This window comes from Lentinula edodes, assembly GCF_021015755.1.
Source record: "Lentinula edodes strain Le(Bin) 0899 ss11 chromosome Unknown C8R40scaffold_37, whole genome shotgun sequence".
NCBI classification, from domain to species: Eukaryota; Fungi; Basidiomycota; class Agaricomycetes; order Agaricales; family Omphalotaceae; genus Lentinula; species Lentinula edodes.
In genome coordinates, this window is record NW_025764343.1 from 188,909 (window position 1) to 207,906 (window position 18,998).

The 18,998-nt window shown below is 46.6% G+C and overlaps 8 protein-coding genes across 8 annotated transcripts; 7 read left to right on the forward strand and 1 right to left on the reverse strand.

The window, feature by feature from the left end:
* The first annotated feature begins 16 nt into the window (after positions 1 to 16).
* Positions 17 to 1,117, forward strand: C8R40DRAFT_1121832 (uncharacterized protein). Its single transcript, XM_046228831.1, has 4 exons — positions 17 to 137; positions 197 to 311; positions 379 to 867; positions 935 to 1,117. The coding sequence occupies exons 2-4, from the start codon at positions 231 to 233 to the stop codon at positions 962 to 964; spliced, it is 600 nt and encodes a 199-aa protein (XP_046082526.1). The 5' UTR covers positions 17 to 137; positions 197 to 230; the 3' UTR covers positions 965 to 1,117.
* Positions 1,099 to 2,432, forward strand: C8R40DRAFT_554177 (Metallo-dependent phosphatase-like protein). Its single transcript, XM_046235438.1, has 3 exons — positions 1,099 to 1,371; positions 1,424 to 1,874; positions 1,950 to 2,432. Exons 1-3 carry the CDS (start codon positions 1,168 to 1,170, stop codon positions 2,039 to 2,041), a joined length of 747 nt encoding a protein of 248 aa, XP_046082527.1. The 5' UTR covers positions 1,099 to 1,167; the 3' UTR covers positions 2,042 to 2,432.
* A 524-nt stretch (positions 2,433 to 2,956) lies between these two features.
* Positions 2,957 to 5,557, forward strand: C8R40DRAFT_1162647 (MFS general substrate transporter; the record flags this gene model as incomplete). Its single annotated transcript, XM_046230262.1, has 17 exons — positions 2,957 to 3,096; positions 3,155 to 3,345; positions 3,455 to 3,527; positions 3,599 to 3,689; positions 3,741 to 3,801; positions 3,855 to 3,897; positions 3,982 to 4,051; positions 4,111 to 4,268; positions 4,327 to 4,516; positions 4,568 to 4,690; positions 4,740 to 4,846; positions 4,901 to 5,043; positions 5,101 to 5,135; positions 5,194 to 5,236; positions 5,288 to 5,363; positions 5,423 to 5,486; positions 5,540 to 5,557. The coding sequence occupies 17 exons, from the start codon at positions 2,957 to 2,959 to the stop codon at positions 5,555 to 5,557; spliced, it is 1,626 nt and encodes a 541-aa protein (XP_046082528.1).
* Positions 5,558 to 5,993: 436 nt separating this feature from the next.
* C8R40DRAFT_1162648 (MFS general substrate transporter) lies at positions 5,994 to 8,020 on the forward strand (the record flags this gene model as incomplete). Its single annotated transcript, XM_046230263.1, has 10 exons — positions 5,994 to 6,213; positions 6,246 to 6,280; positions 6,332 to 6,404; positions 6,463 to 6,504; positions 6,552 to 6,809; positions 6,875 to 7,197; positions 7,251 to 7,475; positions 7,529 to 7,643; positions 7,694 to 7,837; positions 7,890 to 8,020. The coding sequence occupies 10 exons, from the start codon at positions 5,994 to 5,996 to the stop codon at positions 8,018 to 8,020; spliced, it is 1,566 nt and encodes a 521-aa protein (XP_046082529.1).
* A 380-nt stretch (positions 8,021 to 8,400) lies between these two features.
* Positions 8,401 to 10,266, forward strand: C8R40DRAFT_1162649 (WD40-repeat-containing domain protein; the record flags this gene model as incomplete). The annotated part of the gene is made up of 4 exons (XM_046230264.1): positions 8,401 to 8,594; positions 8,643 to 8,829; positions 8,892 to 9,770; positions 9,829 to 10,266. 4 exons carry the CDS (start codon positions 8,401 to 8,403, stop codon positions 10,264 to 10,266), a joined length of 1,698 nt encoding a protein of 565 aa, XP_046082530.1.
* Positions 10,267 to 11,447: 1,181 nt separating this feature from the next.
* C8R40DRAFT_1174579 (kinase-like domain-containing protein) lies at positions 11,448 to 12,602 on the forward strand (the record flags this gene model as incomplete). The annotated part of the gene is made up of 5 exons (XM_046232200.1): positions 11,448 to 11,643; positions 11,699 to 11,929; positions 11,987 to 12,096; positions 12,158 to 12,329; positions 12,406 to 12,602. The coding sequence occupies 5 exons, from the start codon at positions 11,448 to 11,450 to the stop codon at positions 12,600 to 12,602; spliced, it is 906 nt and encodes a 301-aa protein (XP_046082531.1).
* A 236-nt stretch (positions 12,603 to 12,838) lies between these two features.
* C8R40DRAFT_1054779 (uncharacterized protein) lies at positions 12,839 to 14,024 on the forward strand (the record flags this gene model as incomplete). The annotated part of the gene is made up of 4 exons (XM_046224952.1): positions 12,839 to 13,401; positions 13,457 to 13,656; positions 13,729 to 13,850; positions 13,956 to 14,024. The coding sequence occupies 4 exons, from the start codon at positions 12,839 to 12,841 to the stop codon at positions 14,022 to 14,024; spliced, it is 954 nt and encodes a 317-aa protein (XP_046082532.1).
* On the reverse strand, positions 13,969 to 17,859 carry C8R40DRAFT_554732 (BRO1-like domain-containing protein). The gene is made up of 6 exons (XM_046235439.1): positions 17,113 to 17,859; positions 15,872 to 17,062; positions 15,570 to 15,807; positions 15,400 to 15,505; positions 14,200 to 15,344; positions 13,969 to 14,118 (listed from the first exon to the last, which is right to left on the reverse strand). The coding sequence occupies exons 1-5, from the start codon at positions 17,809 to 17,811 to the stop codon at positions 14,339 to 14,341; spliced, it is 3,240 nt and encodes a 1,079-aa protein (XP_046082533.1). The 5' UTR covers positions 17,812 to 17,859; the 3' UTR covers positions 13,969 to 14,118; positions 14,200 to 14,338.
* Positions 17,860 to 18,998: the final 1,139 nt, after the last annotated feature.

Genomic DNA, 18,998 nt, shown 5'->3' on the forward strand with positions numbered 1-18,998 from the left:
GGGTATATAAAGGACGCCCCTCAGCGTAGAAGTCCTGAAATTTTTCACAACGCTGCAGGTTTAGTCGTTGAAATTCTTTCCTCTTTCTTACTGCCTCGCTGGACGACTCACCAAAAAGAAAAAAAAATTTCGAGTAGGTCAGCTTTTCGGTTGAACTCGAAATGATCCCAGCTGATATCAAAAAAATTAACCCAAGTCAACTTCACATTGTTCATTCGTCGCGGTCGCCAATGTATCTTCACGGAGTTTCTGTCTTTTTGGTTTTGGGAATTTTTGCCGCTACTTGTAGTGCTATTCCTTTGGTCCCCAATGTATGTATTGTTATTTTCTTCGGCAGACTCTAGTGGATGTTGAACAATCTGTTTGGATTTCCTGCAGGCCGACACGAACCTTACGGTAGATCCTCGGTCTGAAGCCGTAGGCATACGGGCACGGGGAGCTCCCAAACAGTTCAAGATTACCTACCCTACATCCCCAGGAAAACCTGCCAAGTTCGACAAATACACCGACGAATTAGCAAAACAGTATGTGACGACAATCATACATCAGCAACCCGCTTTGGAAAAATTGGGTGTTACCCTCCCACAGTCTGTCCGCTTCGAAAACCCAAACCACGAAGAATATCAACGCGAACTTGCAAAAGTTGTCGAGTTCACTTTCGAAAAGTACCCGTATGCCTCCTTGGATGGTATGTATAGTCATGAATACAGTGGGACGACGGCGTCCTTTGAAGTGGTCGATCCAACTCGTTGGCTGTCGAAGGTAGTCGCTAAAGGAACAGCTGGGGAAAGTGTGTTCAAGGGGGTCTATGGTGATTTGAAGAAATCGGACAAAGATGAGGATGTCTTTCGATATCAAGAGAAAAAGGTATTTATCTTCGAGTCGACTAACCTGACCTCAGTTTGCTAATCATCCCCCTTCCATCGTTATTCAGCTGGACCCGGTCCGGGCTGCGTCCTACTAAGTACCCAAAGAAAATATTGTGATCCTATATGAATACTGTAGCAGTATGAAGTGATTGTTGGACTTGAATTCCGAATTGGCATGTAAAAGATCTAAGTTCGAACTTTGGAAGAGGTATTAAAGAGCACGCGTGCCGTGTCTTATTCCACGTGGCCATGCGATAAATGAAATAAATCCTACTACTTCCCCATTTCACGTTAAATCATGGTCCTTGTCCTCGTCGTTGGCGATCTACACATTCCGCATCGAATACACGATCTCCCACACAAGTTCAAGAAACTACTGGCGCCTGGGAAAATATCCCAGGTCCTTTGTACAGGAAATGTTTGTGATAGAGAAACTATGGAATATCTGAGGTCAATAGTTGGAGGAGCGGAGATACAAGTTGTGAGAGGAGACTACGATGAGGTATGCTCTCTCAAGATAGCGCTTTACTTCACTCGAGCCACCCCAACTGCAGCTTCCAGGCCTCCCGTCATCGTTAACAGTGACACACTCGAACAACTCCCTACGAATTGGTTTAATACACGGCCATCAATCACTTCCTCTGGGCTCACTTGACGCTCTCTCTGCGATTGCGCGTCAAATGGATGTTGACTTTCTTGTTTCCGGCGCGACACACGCTGTACAGGCAGTCGAGTACGACGGAAGGTTCTTCTTGAACCCTGGGACGGCAACAGGTGCTTGGACAGGTGCTTGGAATAGCTCCAAACCGGGATTTGCCGTCTCATCTAACGAGGGAGTCAAGGCGGCAGGCCCTCATGGTGATCCTATACCAAGTTTCGCATTGTTGGATATACAAGGAACGGTCGTGGTGACATATGTGTATCAGTTCATAGATGGAGATGTTAAGGTGGAGAAGGTGGAATGGCGCAAGCCAGACGGATATGGCGTCGATGAACGTGTAGGAGGTATGTCTTCATTGACTCTAGATCCTTTCTTATGCTGTGACTTTTCTCTATCGATACTCAATACCTTTTTCTCAGCTAAAACACCGATAACACCCGGCGTTGGCTCGGTTATGCCTCAGAGTATACCAAGTCCGACACCTATGAGTCCGCAGAATGCCGGTTGGTGATTGCACGGTTGTACGGTACAGGGAAAACGACTTCAACAACTTGAAGTGTTACTTGGTGTGTAATCTGTAATAATATTTTTCATCCACACCATTTGGAATGAACTATATAATGTGTGCATTGGGAGTGTCCGAGAGGTGTGTGCCTAAGGGGTGTGAAGGACGCAGTATACTTGGAGGCCAATTTTTGTCGATCCCTACGAGCGGGATAAGTTGGTGATCAACGGCCCAAACTTGGCAAAGTTTTCTCAGACCATTGGGAAACGAAGACAATTCTATTCATTCATACTACGTCCTCTTTCATATGGGTCGTGGGAGGAACTTCCTCTCTCTAAATCGCATGGAAATGCAAGAGCCATTCTCGGTCAACTTCAACCTCAACCACTGTGGATTCTACATACATATGGTGGGTGAATACTTCCCCGCTCTAAACACGAGTAACGAGACCTGAAGTCTTTCTTTCATGATATGAATTTGGAGGACCTTGTATCTCATCCAGGCCTCAAGAAATTCTACGTATAGAACACGCTGAATGATTACAACGAGTTTTTATGCGATCACAACTGGTCCACGTTTTGTCTCCCGCAACACGCCCGTTTGAACCTCCAGATATTGGTGTGAATGGCCTAATTCGCAATTGTATCTTGGCATCGAACCTATAAGTGATACCCTGGTTCACATTTTTGGTTCTGAGCCTTTGTCTGAATTAGAACGCCCCTAGATTCCAAGTTGAATCAATACATGAGAGATTCAATCTACATCTGTCGAAGGATTGTGGGTATCAAACCGAATAAACAGGACTTGGGAATTATATACGGCGCCACGCTTTTAAGGTGGTTGCTATTCATGTGATCTTGTGCGAGCCCTTTCTTACTTTCGAGGAACCGAAATACTCGACGTTGAACGCTCTCAACAATCATGTCAGATCACGATATTGAGAAACGCTCCGATGACGGAAGAAAGGAAGGCGTTTTGTCTAGGGAAGGCTCCGAAAAAGAGGAGATCAATTTAACAACCTTCCACGAAAAGAGAGCAGGTCGTCTCGTCGTTTCACCCCAGTACGTCTTGGTTCTTTATCGTCAATAATTGGCTCTCTCAATCAGTCGTTTCGAACAGAGAAGCTCGCATCGAATTCGGAGAAGCCGTTGCCTCCAAATTGAAGCTCTCCAAGGATGGAACGAAGGTCCTTTGGCCACAACCCACTGACTCCCCGTACGACCCGCAAAACTGGAGCAACAGGCGTAAACATCTTCATTTGTTCATTATCACCCTGGCTGCAATCGTGCCAGATTTTGATTCCGGCATAGGTGTGTAGTCTAACCTTTTCCTCTATCAATCTTTGTCGGTGCTTTTTGTATTGGTGCCTCGCCCCATGATCGCGTTTTTTGATTTCAATCCCAACATTCCATGCAACAGGTATCGCTTCTATATTCCCACTTGCCACACAATTCAATACCACCACTGGAGTCATCAATAATATGACGTCTAAGTTAGTGTTCATTTCTCATGTGCACCCGTCGTGCAATGTAACTCATTCTGCGCCTCTCTTTCCGAATGTAGCTGGAGTATCTTCCTCCTTGGCTGGGGCGGAATATTCGCAGTCATACTGATACGTCGGTACGGTCGTCTACCAATTTTGTTTTGGTCGCAGGTCCGTGGAATACTGTCTTTGTATCAAAAAAAACTTATTGAACCATGATAGATTTTCGCTTTGGGGTTCCTCATCGGGTGTACATTCGCGCCGAATTTGAAGACATTCACGGGTAAGCATATATGCTTAACCCATCTTTCATTGTTCTAATTGTACTTATTTCAGCAATGCGCTGTCTCACCGCTGTTTTCGCGTGCGTTTACCAGACGTGATTTTATATGATTCTTAACGTCTCCCCGTAGAACTGCGCCACAGGTCACTGTAAGTCAAATTGCACCCGCCGACATCATAGATGCAATAACCTTTTGCAGGGTCTCTATGTGGTGACAGATCTATTCCCCTTCCACTTGCAAGCCCGGAAGGTCGGCTGTTGCTGCATTTTCGAATCACCTGCGCAAAGACTTACTCGGACATTTCCTAGCTAAACATTTGGACCATGGGCTTCATCATTAGCCCTTTCCTCTCTCCATTTGCTTTCGGTTTCTTGGTTGCTCGAACAACCTGGCGCTGGGCATATGGAATTGGGTGTATTTATGGTGCCATTGTATGCGTATTAATCATCTTGTTCATGCAAGAAACGTCAGTTACCTTGCCAGTTTCAACGTAATGGCGCCTTGGCTAAAGTGGTTTATCATAGCATGTACGACCGCACAATTTCTCCTATTCCTGAACCGGCTGCTCAAGGCGGCTTCCGATATCGTTTCGAGAGTCTCGTCGGCATCTCTGGGTACAAGATGGCCAAATATCGTGTATCTTGGCAAGACGCAATTCTGTCTCCATTCAAGGTAGTTTGGCGCCCGCATTTGTTAATCATTTTGATTTTCGAGGTAGCAAAATTCTCTACATTTAAGATTATCCTCTTGACATTTGGTACACAGGCCATGGTATTTGGATTCAGCATCGGTATCAATACTACAAATGCGGTGTTTCTAGGAAGTCCCCCGCCGTTAGGATATGGTTTCAGCCAATTCGCCATCGCAGGTGGTTATGGTACACCCATCGTATGTATTCGATAAGATCTAATGTCTTAAGAGAATTAACTTTGTACAGGTTGCAGTCCTCATTGGTGAACTCATTGGTCGATTCAATAACGATTTCATTATGAATGTAAGTATTAGGAGAAACAACGGAGTGTTCGAGGCTGAGAGTCGATTGTGGTATGTCCCATTACAACCACAAGGATGAGATCCTGTTTCATGGTTCCGATATAGGGCATGCTATCTGGCTATGCCTCTCTACATATGTGGCTTCGTTCTCCTAGGTGCATCGTTCCAGGATCACCTCAGCGTCGGAGCTCTCGTCATGGGATGGGGAATTTCGGAGCTCGCGGTTATGATTAATACTGTCGCAGTATGTGCGTATAACGTTTCGAGTTGACTCCTTTATGCATTCTAATTCTGACTTCTCGTAGACGCTTACTGTAACGATTGCTTCCCCAAACACCAGGTGGGTCGTGCTTCATGGTCCTTGATCGAGGCAATGAATAGTTTCTGGTGGTCTCTAGGGAGAAATCAGTGCATTGATAAACTTGGCAAGAACTCTTGGAGGTCGGTTGGTATTATGCCTTCCGATTGTATACATTTGACATGTGTGGCCAGGCTTTAGTGTAGCGTACTTCCAAGTGCCCTGGGCTTTGAAGCATGGGGCTTTACAAGTTTTTGGGGTTGAAGCAGCGTGAGTACAACTCATATCCCTCTCTATGATTCAATGCTGATTGTCTCGACTTTGATCAGCATCGTGATAGGTTTATTCTTCCTATCAGTACCTTTCATTCAGATTAAAGGACGGCGATTGCGGGTGAGCACCCTGTATTCCCAATCTTGTCTCTTCCTGATGCTCTCTGTCTCTAGGAAAAGTACTCATTGTAAATGATTACTGTTAATCAAACCGCCATGTTACACTGTACTATACTGTAAATTTTACTCTATGCGTTTGTCATTTCGCTTGCAGATGATTTGGTTGCTTTCATCTTCGACCTCAGACCCCTGGTTCAAACGTCAGCTGTCCTAAAGAATGGCCAATCTTATAGGAAACACATTTCGCCGGATGGTAATGAGATCATATTTAAATCTCTTTAGCGACACATGATATCCTCTTCTACGAAATTGGCCATGCAGATGCGGAAAGGGATAGAGGAACGAATGAGTATTGCGAGTGCTCGGACACCATGAGGTCATAAAACGCTGTGGTTCAGAGGTTCTTGCTTGTTCTTGAAAGAAGCCACGACTATCGGGCTTCATACTCAGCTATAAGAACGCTGTTGATTCCTACTGTAATATGCAGGCAGAACGTCGACCTTGAATCATGGCGGAAGGCAACAGCAAACCCGAAATTTCGTTTCGCGAATACGTGTCTGCTCATGGTCTTGAGGAGGTTCACAAACGACACGGTCGCATAGACCTTGTTCCCCTTCCTTCAGACCTTCCCGAAGATCCCCTTAACTGGTCTTCGCTGCGAAAAAACACTTTATTAACTCTGGTGGCCTTCCACGCTTGCCTCGGGCCATTCTCTGCGGCTTGTGCGAGTAAGTAACTTGCTTCTGGTGCCGCATCGAAGCCTTACAGCTCCTGTTTGTAGTCCCCTCATTTGAGGTTTGCCACCAACTCATTTCTCGCTTACGAAAAGGTTAAGTTTCCGCACAGCTGTTTGCCGTTGAATTTGAGGTGTCGTTGACAAAAGCGTCGTATATCACGGCAGTGCCCATTGTGTTCTTAGGTGCGGTGTCTCTATATCTGTGTGCCCGAGACTACTTAGTATGCTTAACACTCACCAGGCACCTTTCCATTTCTCTGGGCACCCATTAGTAGTCGAATTGGTTTGTAGTATTGTAACTCTGTCCTCCTTGTTTTGATGTCCTCTCAGGCCGTCGACCAGTCTATCTCGCCTCCATGTTGATTTCTGCTGCCATGCAACTAGCCTCTGCGTATTGCACCACCTTTGGAGCATTAGTGACCTGCCGGGTCCTGGTTGCGATCTTCATTTGTCCTCCGCAGAGTATCGGGGCGTCCACAGTCTCCGAAGTATTTTTTGTTCACGAGAAAGGGCAAAAGATGGGAGTGTGGGCATTAATGGTATCTCTAGGGCCAACAATTGCTCCACTTATCATGGGCCCACTCGTCTGTAAGTCGATTGATCAGTACTTCGTTCTTGATTTGACAATAAAATTTAATTGGTTGACTTGGTAGACCACACGGGACAATGGCAGTGGACATTCTATCTACTTGCTATGATGAACTTTGCGCACTTTATTTTGTACCTGTTCTTCTGCCCAGAAACATTATTTGACCGTCCCGTACGGTCAACCAATCCCAAATCCACAGCTACAAATATACAACAGCCAGCTAATGCAACTGGAAAGTGGTACTCACCATACACATCTTTTCACTTGCACAGTAGAGAGCCGTGGAGCAAACTGCCTCTGGATGTCGTCTCGCCTTTGCAATATATCATTAGGCCGAATATTTTGCTACCAAGCTTAGCAAACGCAATCACATTCACGTATACCAACGCAAGCGCAATACTTGGTATATCTGGATCACTGACTGAACGTATTTTTGCTAGGTGCTTCTCACCGTCCAAATACCTGCGCTTCTTGGGCAAAAATATCACCTCAATACTCAACAAATTGGAATGCAATTCATTGCGCCATTTCTTGGAGGGCTCTTGGGTGAGCCATTTGCAGGAATAGGGTCAGATAAATGGATGCAATATCGTGTCAAAAGGGCAAACGGAAAAAGAGAAGTGGAATGGAGACTTCCTTTTGCCATCCCTGGGTTTTTCATAGCAGTTCGTAGCCATTCTCGCCACATAGCAGTCCCTCATGGTACGTGTCCCGACAGATCCTTGGATTGATGGTTCTAGGAGTATGCCTTCAAAATACGCAGTCTGGGGTTTGGAATATCGCACCAGATATCGGGTCTGCCATTGCCCTGTTCGGACAACAGATTGTTACAAGTGAGTTCATTGATCATGCTGAGATTTTTCGGAAGCTCACCTTAATCCAGCCGTTTGCACAACTTATGCTATTGAATCCCAACCAGAACATACCGGCCAAGCTGCTCTTCTAGTAGCATTGATACGACAAACTTATGCCTTCACTGGTCCCTTTTACTTTACAGATCAGTTTGATGCTATGGGCATTGTGCGTGGTACGTATTCGACACAGTACTCATGTACTGCCATTACTGATACCTTGATTAGCATGTGGACTCCTTTCCGGACTCATTGCAATCGGGATGTCCTTTGTGCTTGCATGCATGGTATTTGGTAAATCATGGCGCAAGACGGAAACTAGGAACGAGGACGAAAGAACGCCTGATCGTAGATCGTAAGGAATCTCAGAGAAGAATTATGAGTAAATGTTTACCGTACCAAATATAAGTGATCATGAGTACTTACTATTGAAGACTTGTAAGCTCTCGCTGAACTTCAGCATTTGCGCACAAAGGATTATAATGGGACTGATATTGGAACCTGGACAATATATCCTAGTGTCCAGCCCCACTCATAGGTTGTTGGCCTCTGTCAATCTGTTCTGTTCAGGCGACTGATCATCGGCACTGGCTACACACTGTAACACAGGGCTACCCTAGGTTAAGTACCTCGTGATGATCATGAAGCCACCGTCCACGTTGCAAACACGTTCCACGCGATCACGTGCGGGTTTTATGTTAGTCTAAGTCTTGGCCGACAGTGAGTCTTAAGCTTCTCTATGTTCCAACCAAAGACACCCAGCAGACATCGTACTCGCTCGGACGTTGGCAAAACGCCTAAGACGCCTTTGACACCTTCTGTGTTGTCAGGCTTGGGTAACATTTCTTTGGGTGGTTCCCCTACGAAAAAGCGAACTGGAAAGACACATGCAAAGGCTTCTTCTAGCTCTGGTCCCTTCGATACCACAAACCCGTTCATACAACCATCTATCTCTCGCTCTCGGCCAAATTCTCGGCCTAGCTCTCGTCCAGCATCTCCGGTCAAGTTCACCACAGGTGCTATCCCCATTTCAGAAGACCTTAAAGGGCAGGCCGGTGGTGGACTCATTCGGAAAGGCGGCGTAGAGCTTAGTCGCCTCGACGTCGTCAGTAGGGACTATATTCCTCCAAAGCCAGAGCTCAAGCGTTCCAGATCTACCCCAGCCGCAGTGAGCAAACACCCTCTGAGATAGTCTGAGATTAATTGTACCATTCTCAATCATATGTATAGAACCGTGACACTAGGGATCGCTTCATCACCAGCCGCGATACAGAAAACGACGTCGCAGCCACTCTTGAACAGATGCATCTTAATCCTAAATCAGCCTCGCCTGGGCATACTGCTCGATTAGTAGCTGCGACTGGCGTCCCGCTTAACCGTCGTATCCTCGGCTACCACGAGCCGCCGCCTGCTGCCTCTTCCGACACCTCACTCGCTCAACAACGCGAGTTCGCGAAGCCCTTGTACGCCCGACCAGGAACCCTTCCTACTTCTACTGGATCATCGACTAATAAATCGCGCAGAATCCCCACACAGCCTGAGCGTGTTCTTGATGCACCTGGTATGGTTGATGATTTCTATCTCAATCTTATTAGTTGGTCGTGCCAGAACACAGTGGCAGTGGCCCTTGAGGCTTCAACGTATATTTGGCATGCAGACACAGGCTCCGTAAACCAGATCGGCGAGGCCCCGGAAGGCTCGTACGTTTCAAGCGTAGACTTCTCTAATGATGGAATGTTCCTCGGTATTGGGATCGGACAAGGTGATGTCGAACTGTGGGATGTCGAGACTGGACAAAAGCTGCGAACTATGAGTGGTCACCAGGCGCAGATTGCCACTCTATCGTGGAACCAGCACATTCTCACCTCGGGCTGTGGTGACGGTAGTATCTGGCACCACGACGTGCGAATTCCTCGACACAAGGTTATGGAATTGCTAGGTCACAGTGGAGAGATTTGTGGCTTGAAGTGGAGAAGTGATGGAGAGCTTTTGGCAAGTGGAGGCAATGACAATGTTGTGAACATTTGGGATGGAAGGTTGGGAGATGTCGGTGAGGGTGCAAGAGGTAGTGCCAAATGGACGAAGCGGAACCACACTGCTGCTGTCAAGGTATAACTTTCTTGCTTCCTGTTCCCTGTTCATCAGCACGTTCTAACAACTTAATTAGGGGCTTGCTTGGTGTCCCTGGCAAGCCAACCTCCTTGCATCCGGTGGCGGAACGAATGATGCTACCATCAACGTTTGGAACAGTACTACTGGCGCTCGTCTTCATACACAAAAGACTCCTTCTCAGATAACCTCGATTCTCTGGGCCCCACACAAGAAGGAAATTCTCACTACTCATGGATATCCCACCAACTCGATCATGCTACACGCATATCCGAGTATGGATCGTGTCGCCGAGATCCGTGACGCCCATGACTCGCGAGTTTTGTTCAGTTGCCTTGGGCCTGCGGGTGATGTCGTGTGCACTGGTGCAAGTGATGAAAATCTCAAGTTTTGGAGGATTTGGGATGTTGTCGGGGAGGGAAGTGGAAAAAAGAGGAAGGAGAATGAAGAAAGGAGGGTCAATTCGACTTCCTCTGGCCAGCTGTCTATTCGTTAACCATCGACTACTACGGCGAGTCTTGATTCGATCATCGCTACTTTTACATAGGCTTTTTTTTTCAAAGTTCAAGCTTTACATGTACACGTCATTTCTCGAAAGTATATTTATATAATGTGTGACATACGTACAGTAAGTTACCACCGTAGTTCGGGTCCCATGGCTTTCAGTTATTGGACCATAGCGGGTGCGTATTTAATTACCTTACCTTTCCATTCGTCGCAATCCAATTCGTGTATTTTGTTCAGCATATCTGCTCTGATCGGTCTTTTTTTTTTTAAAGAAAAAACGATTTTGCTGCCTTAGAAAATTCGTGTGATCGATTTGGCGCAGAATACTGCAACCTTCTACACTCTTCTACAGCTCAGCTAACAAAATAGAAAGCCTAACAAAATCTGCACACGGATTGCTAATTTTCAAGAATTGGAAGCCTCTGCCTATTACAGAAAGGACGCCAATCCTCACAGCTTTACAACATTCTGAACCTGATTCGTCTCTTCGATCTTGGTTTCTGCTGTTTTTCGCTTCACACCTTCGTACAGTACATAAGTACATAGCTTCCTTCCCAATTGCGAAATGGCAAACACAAAGAATCAGCGGTTCGTTTTCCCCAGCTCAGTCTAGTACATATATACATTCCAATTTCCAGTTTCTGGCTGCTACCGCGTTCCTACAAGTGGACTACAAGAGGTTAAAGCAGAAAACTTCAGGCTGGGATCACGAAACGCTCCAACTCAGTCCCAGGATTAACTCGTTCGTTCCGAGACGAACTTTCAGAAGCAAGGATCAAGATTTCGGCGTTACAAATTGACTCATTTACTCATTCAATATCCTACAGCGCCGCACGTATCGAAGAGCTGTAGCTGGCTCGAGTAGGTAATCGTGCTTCGATCTTACCAACTCCGGTGGATACTTAAAGGCTAACGGGTCTAGTATCCTTTCTCTCCTTTCTCAACAACATTCAAGTCTTTTATTGCTTGGCGTTTTGTCATTGCTTATCATTCTCATATCCATCCTTTTTTTTCGTGACATCCGTATAACCTATGCCAGCTATACCGACCTCTAGAACCATCTCTCGCAAATTGAAGAAAATTTTAAAAGCCTTCGCCTGGAGAGTCGCTACGAAACGCTGCCGGAGAATACAAAGCGCTTGCAGCAGCAGTAACAGTCGGACTGAGCCGATGTCGTCTCGACCCGAAGTTTACATTCCGGGTCATGTTTGGGACTCGCAGAATCCTAGTGAACGGTATGCTTCCGTTGGGGATCTATGTGCACATATAGGTGATCAACTTCCAATCCACCTTGTTAAATGGATTGCGAGGGATGTCCTTCGAGGATTAGCAAATTTACATGAGTCGAGGGGAAAGGCTCACGGTGGTATGCTTTTGAATTTCAACGATCTCGTCTATTTTGTGACGAATGACCTACATAGACCTCAGTCAGGACTGCATCCTGATATCCCCACAAGACATGAAAATGTTAATATCTCAGTTTTACTACGCTGATGCGCAATCCCAGCATACAATGCCTCAGTCTTCCGAAATGTCGCATACTGAAACGCACCCAATCCTTTTCAACATGGACACAGTGGTCGTTCCTGCCGCTCCTAGTTCCACACTCGCTTTCAAACCGATTGTGTTCAGACTATGTTATCCAGAGGTCGGTGAGTGCATAGTCTCTTCATGCTCTTTTTGACAATGGTCGTTCACCAAGATATCAGATAGACCTCGACATAATCCCTTCTGTGATAGTTTTGGTATGCGCCCTCCAGAAGCGCTTCTGGACGCTCCTCAAGGAATCAGCGCGGACATATGGACTCTAGCTTGTGTCGTATGTTGCTTTTGTGATTTTTGAAGACAATTGGTGCCCATAGTACTTTACTCATTCATAGCTATATGAACTCATCACTGGCGAAAGCTTGATCGATCCGTTCTTCCAAACTCTCGAGCTAGGCCTTACACCAGAAGAGTCGCACCTGATTCAAATCATCGAAATTTGTGGCGAATTTCCAAGAGACGTTACAAAATCGGGTGCGAATGGTTGCAAGTGGTTTCATGATGATGGTGCGTTAGGCAAAACAACTATGTACCTAAACGATCATAATCTTACCTTTAATTGTTATTTTCAATTTAAATTCAGGTACCATACGTCTCGAGACGACATACTATCCTGTCACACTAAAAGATATCCTTCACTCAAGGATCGAACCATCGGAAATTACGCATACTGCTGACCTACTAAGATCGATGCTGAGGCTGCGTCCACAGGAGCGTGCTAAAGCTGTGGACTTACTAAATCATCCTTGGTTTCATGATGTAGTAGATGAACGAGATTGAACGAGGGTATACGAATATGAGTTGACTCAGACCTGGTAAGAGAGGACAATTAAAGCTCAATCAAATAAGCACCGTGATGTATTCCCTCGAGATGAGGGACCCTAATTTCCTAAGATAGATGATTTTGATGTATCATGTATCTGTATGCACCACCCATAAATATTTTCCTCGTCCAAAAGCAGGGAAAATATCATTGTCGAGGCGGGTGTCCGGTCCGACTACTTAATTTCCACACAATGTCTTTTCAAGCATTTGAATCAGCGCTTTACCATCCTTTAGTACCTATCCCTTACTTCCAATGCGGATTTACCACCAGCACTTTATCAATTTCCTCCAACCCTTCTCTTGCTATTGTCGATCTGCTCGATAAATCTATCGGGGTCCACAAGATCTCCTCTCGCACAGCTCATCCATTGGTTTCGCCCCCGAATCCAATAGACCATGGTATAAATGATAGTGAATATGAGTCTAACTGTGTCTGCTTACCTCCGCCGCCAATTGCTTGGGAAGCATTCTATCCAAAAGGAAGTATCAATCCTTCTGCTGAAATACCTGGCGGGTTCGGATTCTACTTGTCCGGGCCGAAGGAGTTCTCAGACGGGTTGCTTAGCTCTTCAGATGGTACGGGAGCAGAAGAGATTCTTATGAGCTATCGTATGATGCTTCAGAGTGATTGGGAGTGGGCCAAAGGGGGTAAACTACCGGGAGTATTTGGCGGTATCGATAGCCTTGCGTATGGGTGTAGCGGAGGTCGGAAAAATAGCAGAGAGTCTTGCTTCGATGTTCGAATTATGTGGAGGTACTTTCGCAATTCCCCTCATTTGCTTGTCACTGAAGAACTTATCGCGGTTCAGATCCAAAGGCGCAGGAGAACTCTACATCTATCTACCATTGACCGCAGAAAACAAGAAACGTCTTCTAACTGTCCCGCCCCTCTCACTTGAAAATCCAGATTTTGGATTCTCGGTTGGTCGTGGAGCTTTTTTCATCCCGGTTGGACGATGGGTAAGTATCGCAATCCGAGTGAAGCTCAATGCCGTTGGGCTCGATGACGGTAAGTCTCGATTTTTTTTGTAAACTCCTCCCAATTTCCACTGGAACTATTCCCTGAGGTGTTGGTATGTAGGCGAAATCGAACTTTGGATCGACGGAGCATCGGTCATCTCTATCACTGGCTTGAGCTTCTCAAACTCTGAGAAGAGTAGACTCAAAGGAATGCACTTTCAGACATTTTTTGGGGGTAAGTCTGTCTGTTGATATCTTGCTACAGCTTTGCTTCAACATCTACTTCGATTTCAATAACTTGCGCTCTGTTTCTATTGGTTTCTACTAAACTTGCATATAGGTAATAAGCCTGATTGGGCCTCGCCCAAGGATCAACGAGCTTGGTTTGCGGATGTCACTGGGGTAATTGTTGGTTAGGATAAGCATAGGTTAGGTCAGGTTCTCTCAGGATTCTCTGCTAGTTCTGCAATTCGAAAAACCCAAACGAGTTCGTGAGTAAACTGCTATGTATCTGGAGGAAATCGAATAATATGCTTTCAGCTTTTCACCATCAACGAAGTAGAGAGTGTTGATTGCAGTAGCTTTTACTTACATACAATACCAGACCCCAGGATACGTGATATTCTCGCTTGCAAAAAAAAGGACTCCCCCGCAAGTGACAATCTGTAAACACTTCATGGTTATGTTACCATTATATATGTATCGTACGCGCAAGTGGATTCCGTCAATGTCTATCTACCACTGCCGTAGCTGCTATACCCTCTGGGATCCTGATAACCCGGGTAGTTCTGCTGTTGAGATTGAGGAGGGGGAGGTGGAAACCCTTGATAACCCTGATAAGATTGCTGCTGTTGGGTAGGGGGTGGCTGGTGTGGTGAGCCATACCCTCCATAGCCCTGCTGTTGTTGCGGTGGCGGAGCAGGGTGAGAAGGAGGAGACTGGTATCCTCCATATCCTTGATGGGAGGGAGGTGGCGGCGGCGGTGGCGAACTATACCTTCCGTAACTCCCTTGTCCGCTGTAACCCTGCTGTTGAGGGGCTTGAGGCCCTGGAGGAGGAGGAGGAAATTCATTGCCATATGTTTGTTGCCTCTGCGGCTGAGATGACGGCGGCAGCGCAGGAGGAGAGATAGAGTTTAACATATCCAAACTTGCGTACGGATCGAGAAGGGGCGGAGACGGTAATGAAGGTGGTGGAGGGAAATTCCCGTATTGTTGACGTTGTGGTTGCTGCTGAGGAGAAGCTGCGATAGCGGGGCTGGAAACATAGGACGAATAAGGCTGGGAGTACGGGGAGTACGGCGGTTGAGGAGGCGGTTGAGAAGAAGATGGTGGGATGTATGACTGTGTTTGATGTTGTTGATGGGGACTCTGAGATACCGGAGGAGTAGGCGTATTCCTCCATTGTGTTTGGTTGGGGGTCTGCTGAGAGGCATACGAAGAAGCATACAAAGACGGCGTGGGAGGTGGTGGTTTCGATATTTTCATTCCAGCCAGCGACGCGCTCAAATCATTGGAGTTATCTGGTGCTGAGCTCGGTGGAGGTGGCGGGAGAGGCGGAGGCCCGCTCCCTCGCTGACTGACTGACACAGCACCACCACTTGAAAGCCTCTTTTCCACCTCCAACTGTCTAACCAGCGCCTCCCTCTCCCTGGTCCGTCGCTCAACGAACTCCTTCACGGTCGACTCGAGTGTAGAGGCAAGTTGGGAGAGGTCGGTGTAGAATGTGAGACCTTTGCTGGTGAATATATAAGAGAATAAGTGGGTGTAGCGAGAACAGAAGAGCCACTCACGTAATCCCATCTCTCACTTCCATATACACATCCCTAGCTCTTCCGAATCGCACAAGAAGATCTTTCTTGCGCTTTTCTCGTTCTTCCCATTTTCGCGCTAAGCTTCCTATGAAGGAGGGAAGCGAACTAGGTCAAGATAAAGGTATATGAAGAATGATGATTGGGCTTACCTCCTCCGGTGCCTCCTCCACTGGTCCTATTGTAAGCTTTTCGCCCACCACTCATTTCACGCAACTTTTTCCAAAATGCCCCGATCTCGCTAAGTACGACCTCCTGCTGAGCGACGGCTTGACCGAGGCGTTGTTGATACGGTCTAAATTTCTCTAGTTCAGCTGCAAAGAGTGTCGGTTCAACTGCGGTATTTCGGCGATTTAGAAGAAGTAAGTGGGATACATCATCTGTTTGTATCTGGAAGGAATGATAGATCAGTTTGTAGACTGCGAATCGGGTAATATTCAACTCTTGAGCCCACCTTCTCCTTTAGATCCTTCAATACTTCCCCTCTTTCCCTAGAAATTTTACTCAACCTCCCAAATCTCTCATCGATCTCTGATACTAATTCGGCGATTACGGCTCGTTCATTAGCTTCTTCGTCGTTATTAACCCCTTCATCTATATCAAGTAAGCTTTGAGCAACATGCGTTCCTTGATCATTGACAACATCCATAGCGCGTCTGAACAACTCCTCCAACTCGCCTTCACCTCCCCAACCAAGCAACACCCCAACATCGGCTCTCACACCGTCCCAAAGCATCTCGACTTGCCTATCGCTTCCTTCGGCTTGGCCGGAATGATCCTGGAGTTCCTTCAACTCCCTCCTCATATCCCGTGTAAGAGACGCACTGGGCTCTTGAGTGAACTTAACCCCGTATTGCACGCGTAGTGTTTCAGTAGTATGGGATTCTTGGGAAAGGTTGGACGATATATGAGAAAGAGTTGACTGAACGTTGGATTTGCGTTGGGTCAATTGAGAGAGTAGTGAAGTGAGGGGGTCGCGGGATTCCAAGGATATGATTTCGTCGGTCCATTTCCGAGCATTTGGTGGAATTGCATCCACATCATCATCAATATCACCTACCGCTTCCTTTAAGATGGCCTTGAACTTGGCCACGCCCTCCTTAACGCCCATGGTCTCGATCGCACTTCTTACCTGACTCTCAGCCAGCTCCACTCTTTCCACTTCCCCTCTAACCAGTTTCGCCTTCTCCTCAGAATAGACCGATGCACTTTCATGCACACTCAGTGGTATTAATTTCAAGAAGATGTCCTGCCCGATGACCTTCTGCACTTCGGGCGCACCATACACTTCCTGTATTGATATCGGTGCAGCGACAGAGGCTACTGAAGTTGTTTCAATTTGGGGTAAGGAGTCGGGATTGGGTAGGACGGCATTGTAAATGAGATCATTCTCGTGTTGGGCGGTGGATTTGGCATTGGTACAGAGTGAGAGGTGGGCTTTAAGCCGATCTGAGAGAGTGGAGGCAGCGTCAGCGGGTAAGGTTGGCGAAACGCTTGGATTAAAGGAAGAAGCAAGGTATTGGGATTCTTTGGCAAGGGTTTCGGCGAGGGTCAGACGCGCGAGGGCGTCTCCGTGTTTGGAAAGGGCCCTATCAGCGAGGGAGCGGTGATATTGGGCAAGAGACGACAGATACTTTGCTTTTATCTGAGATATCACGATTAGTATTAGATTCCCTTTAATGATACATAACGTACTTGTATCAACATGACCCAATTCCTATCAAAGATCCCCTTGCCCATAAATTCTTTGACCTGTTCCGTGAGTGCAGTATACATGCCTGCCGTCTGAGCTGCGACTTTACTGACGAGCCCACTACCTTTCTTCTCTTCGGTGCATTTCTCCAGAAACACTTCGGTCGCTTGCGCCAATATCAAGGCGACGAGGAATTTTATCACTTCCCTGCTAAGATCCGTTGAAGGAGCATGAAGAAAATTGTCGTTGATATATGTCAACATCCCGGCGCAGGTACGGAAGTAGTAGAATGCCCGTTTAATTCCTTCTGGATCCGAGCGGCTTTGTGAAGCAGCAAGTGAGGAGTGAACAGAAGCAATTTGGAATAAGATTGAAGCCTTTTCGAATGCGATACTTGTCTGCGTAGTAAGTTTCGCTGTGAACGCGTCTTTCCAAGGGAAAGTCACTCGGATCTCCGCAAACCTCAGCTCCAAAAGCTCCAATTGACCAAAGTACTTGTAAAGCAAATCCCTAGCCGTGGAATCGCTGCCTGCTCCTCGAACAGCATCTTGTCGACAACGTTGTAGTGAAGCGCATTCCGATGAGTAATTGTCCGGACTTTCCCCATAAGATTGCGATATTAAATGACGGATTGGCGTGGTCCAGTCGACTTCCTCCGTAGATTTGAGAGGAATTGAGATCATCGGCGATTGGTTCGCCATTGTGGTAGAGAATGAAGCTATAGGAAAGTGACAAGTCACTGCGGTAACCGGTTGATGTCACCTTACATCTTTCCCATCATCCATCATGTCCTCCTCAAAACCTGTATCGAGTGAAGACATTCTAGGCCAAAAGGTACTCTACTCCTGAGCTCTCTCCTTACTATGACTATCCTCATTGTCATTATTTAGTACGACCGCTGTTGTACGTGGACAAGTTTATCCAATCTGGTTTTTGCCTCGCACTGACGGGAGTTTTCGGATGTCCATTCTTCTTACCGCTTCTGAACCCTGTTTCCATGGTCGGAACTCTTCATCCAATTTCTCATCCAACTTCTCGTATCATTGAACGAAACAAAACTCCCATTCGCTCATATATCCCTTAACTTGACAACTTCATAAACATTCAACTGTACCTCGGTCGACGGACATGTCTACGTTGATCGGGCCTTTGCTCAACAAACTCTTTACCTTTTCACCTTTCATCTGTCACCCCAAAACACGATTGGAACGTCTTACAACCCTCCATACGCCTGTTCTAACATACTCACATACGCGTACTTTCTGACACACTGCCGGCTGTTTCAACAGTGGCAGACTTCCTTGTAAAGACGTGCGTTTTACATCCCCCTCGCTCTTTTCATTGTTATATGTTGCTTCTCAAACCCTACTTTCTGCGAACGGCTAATTTAGCTGCTTCCTCATGTTCGTTCTCCTTTGCGTATCTTCATATTGACAAGCTGGTTTCAGAGGAGTGGGATTCAGCGTTGGGGTCGTCGCGTCTGTTATCCTGTTTAAACGTGAGTTTTTCTTCACTCTGAGATTCCTTCATCGCTCACCCAACTTACAACACTTCCTTTGATCCCGTTGTCATCAGGACGCACCTTTCCCATCGCTCTTTCAACCGGATTCGGCGCAGGCGCGGCCTACTCTGACTGTGATCGGTCATTTAATCCAGCCAGAATACCTGGAACAAGAATCATCCCTGCTGCGTCGTCTGCCTCGCCTGTGGTACCAGCTGAACCCGAGCATAAGCACCAGCTATAGAGAGGCCGATTCAGTGGTGGTAAAAATAGTGGGAGGATGAGAAGGGGAACAAAGAGAGCTCTGCGTCTAGGCAGGAGGAGTCACCACACGGATACTCTTAACAATTTTTAAGGAATACATTCGTTATGCCGCTGCCAAAGTCA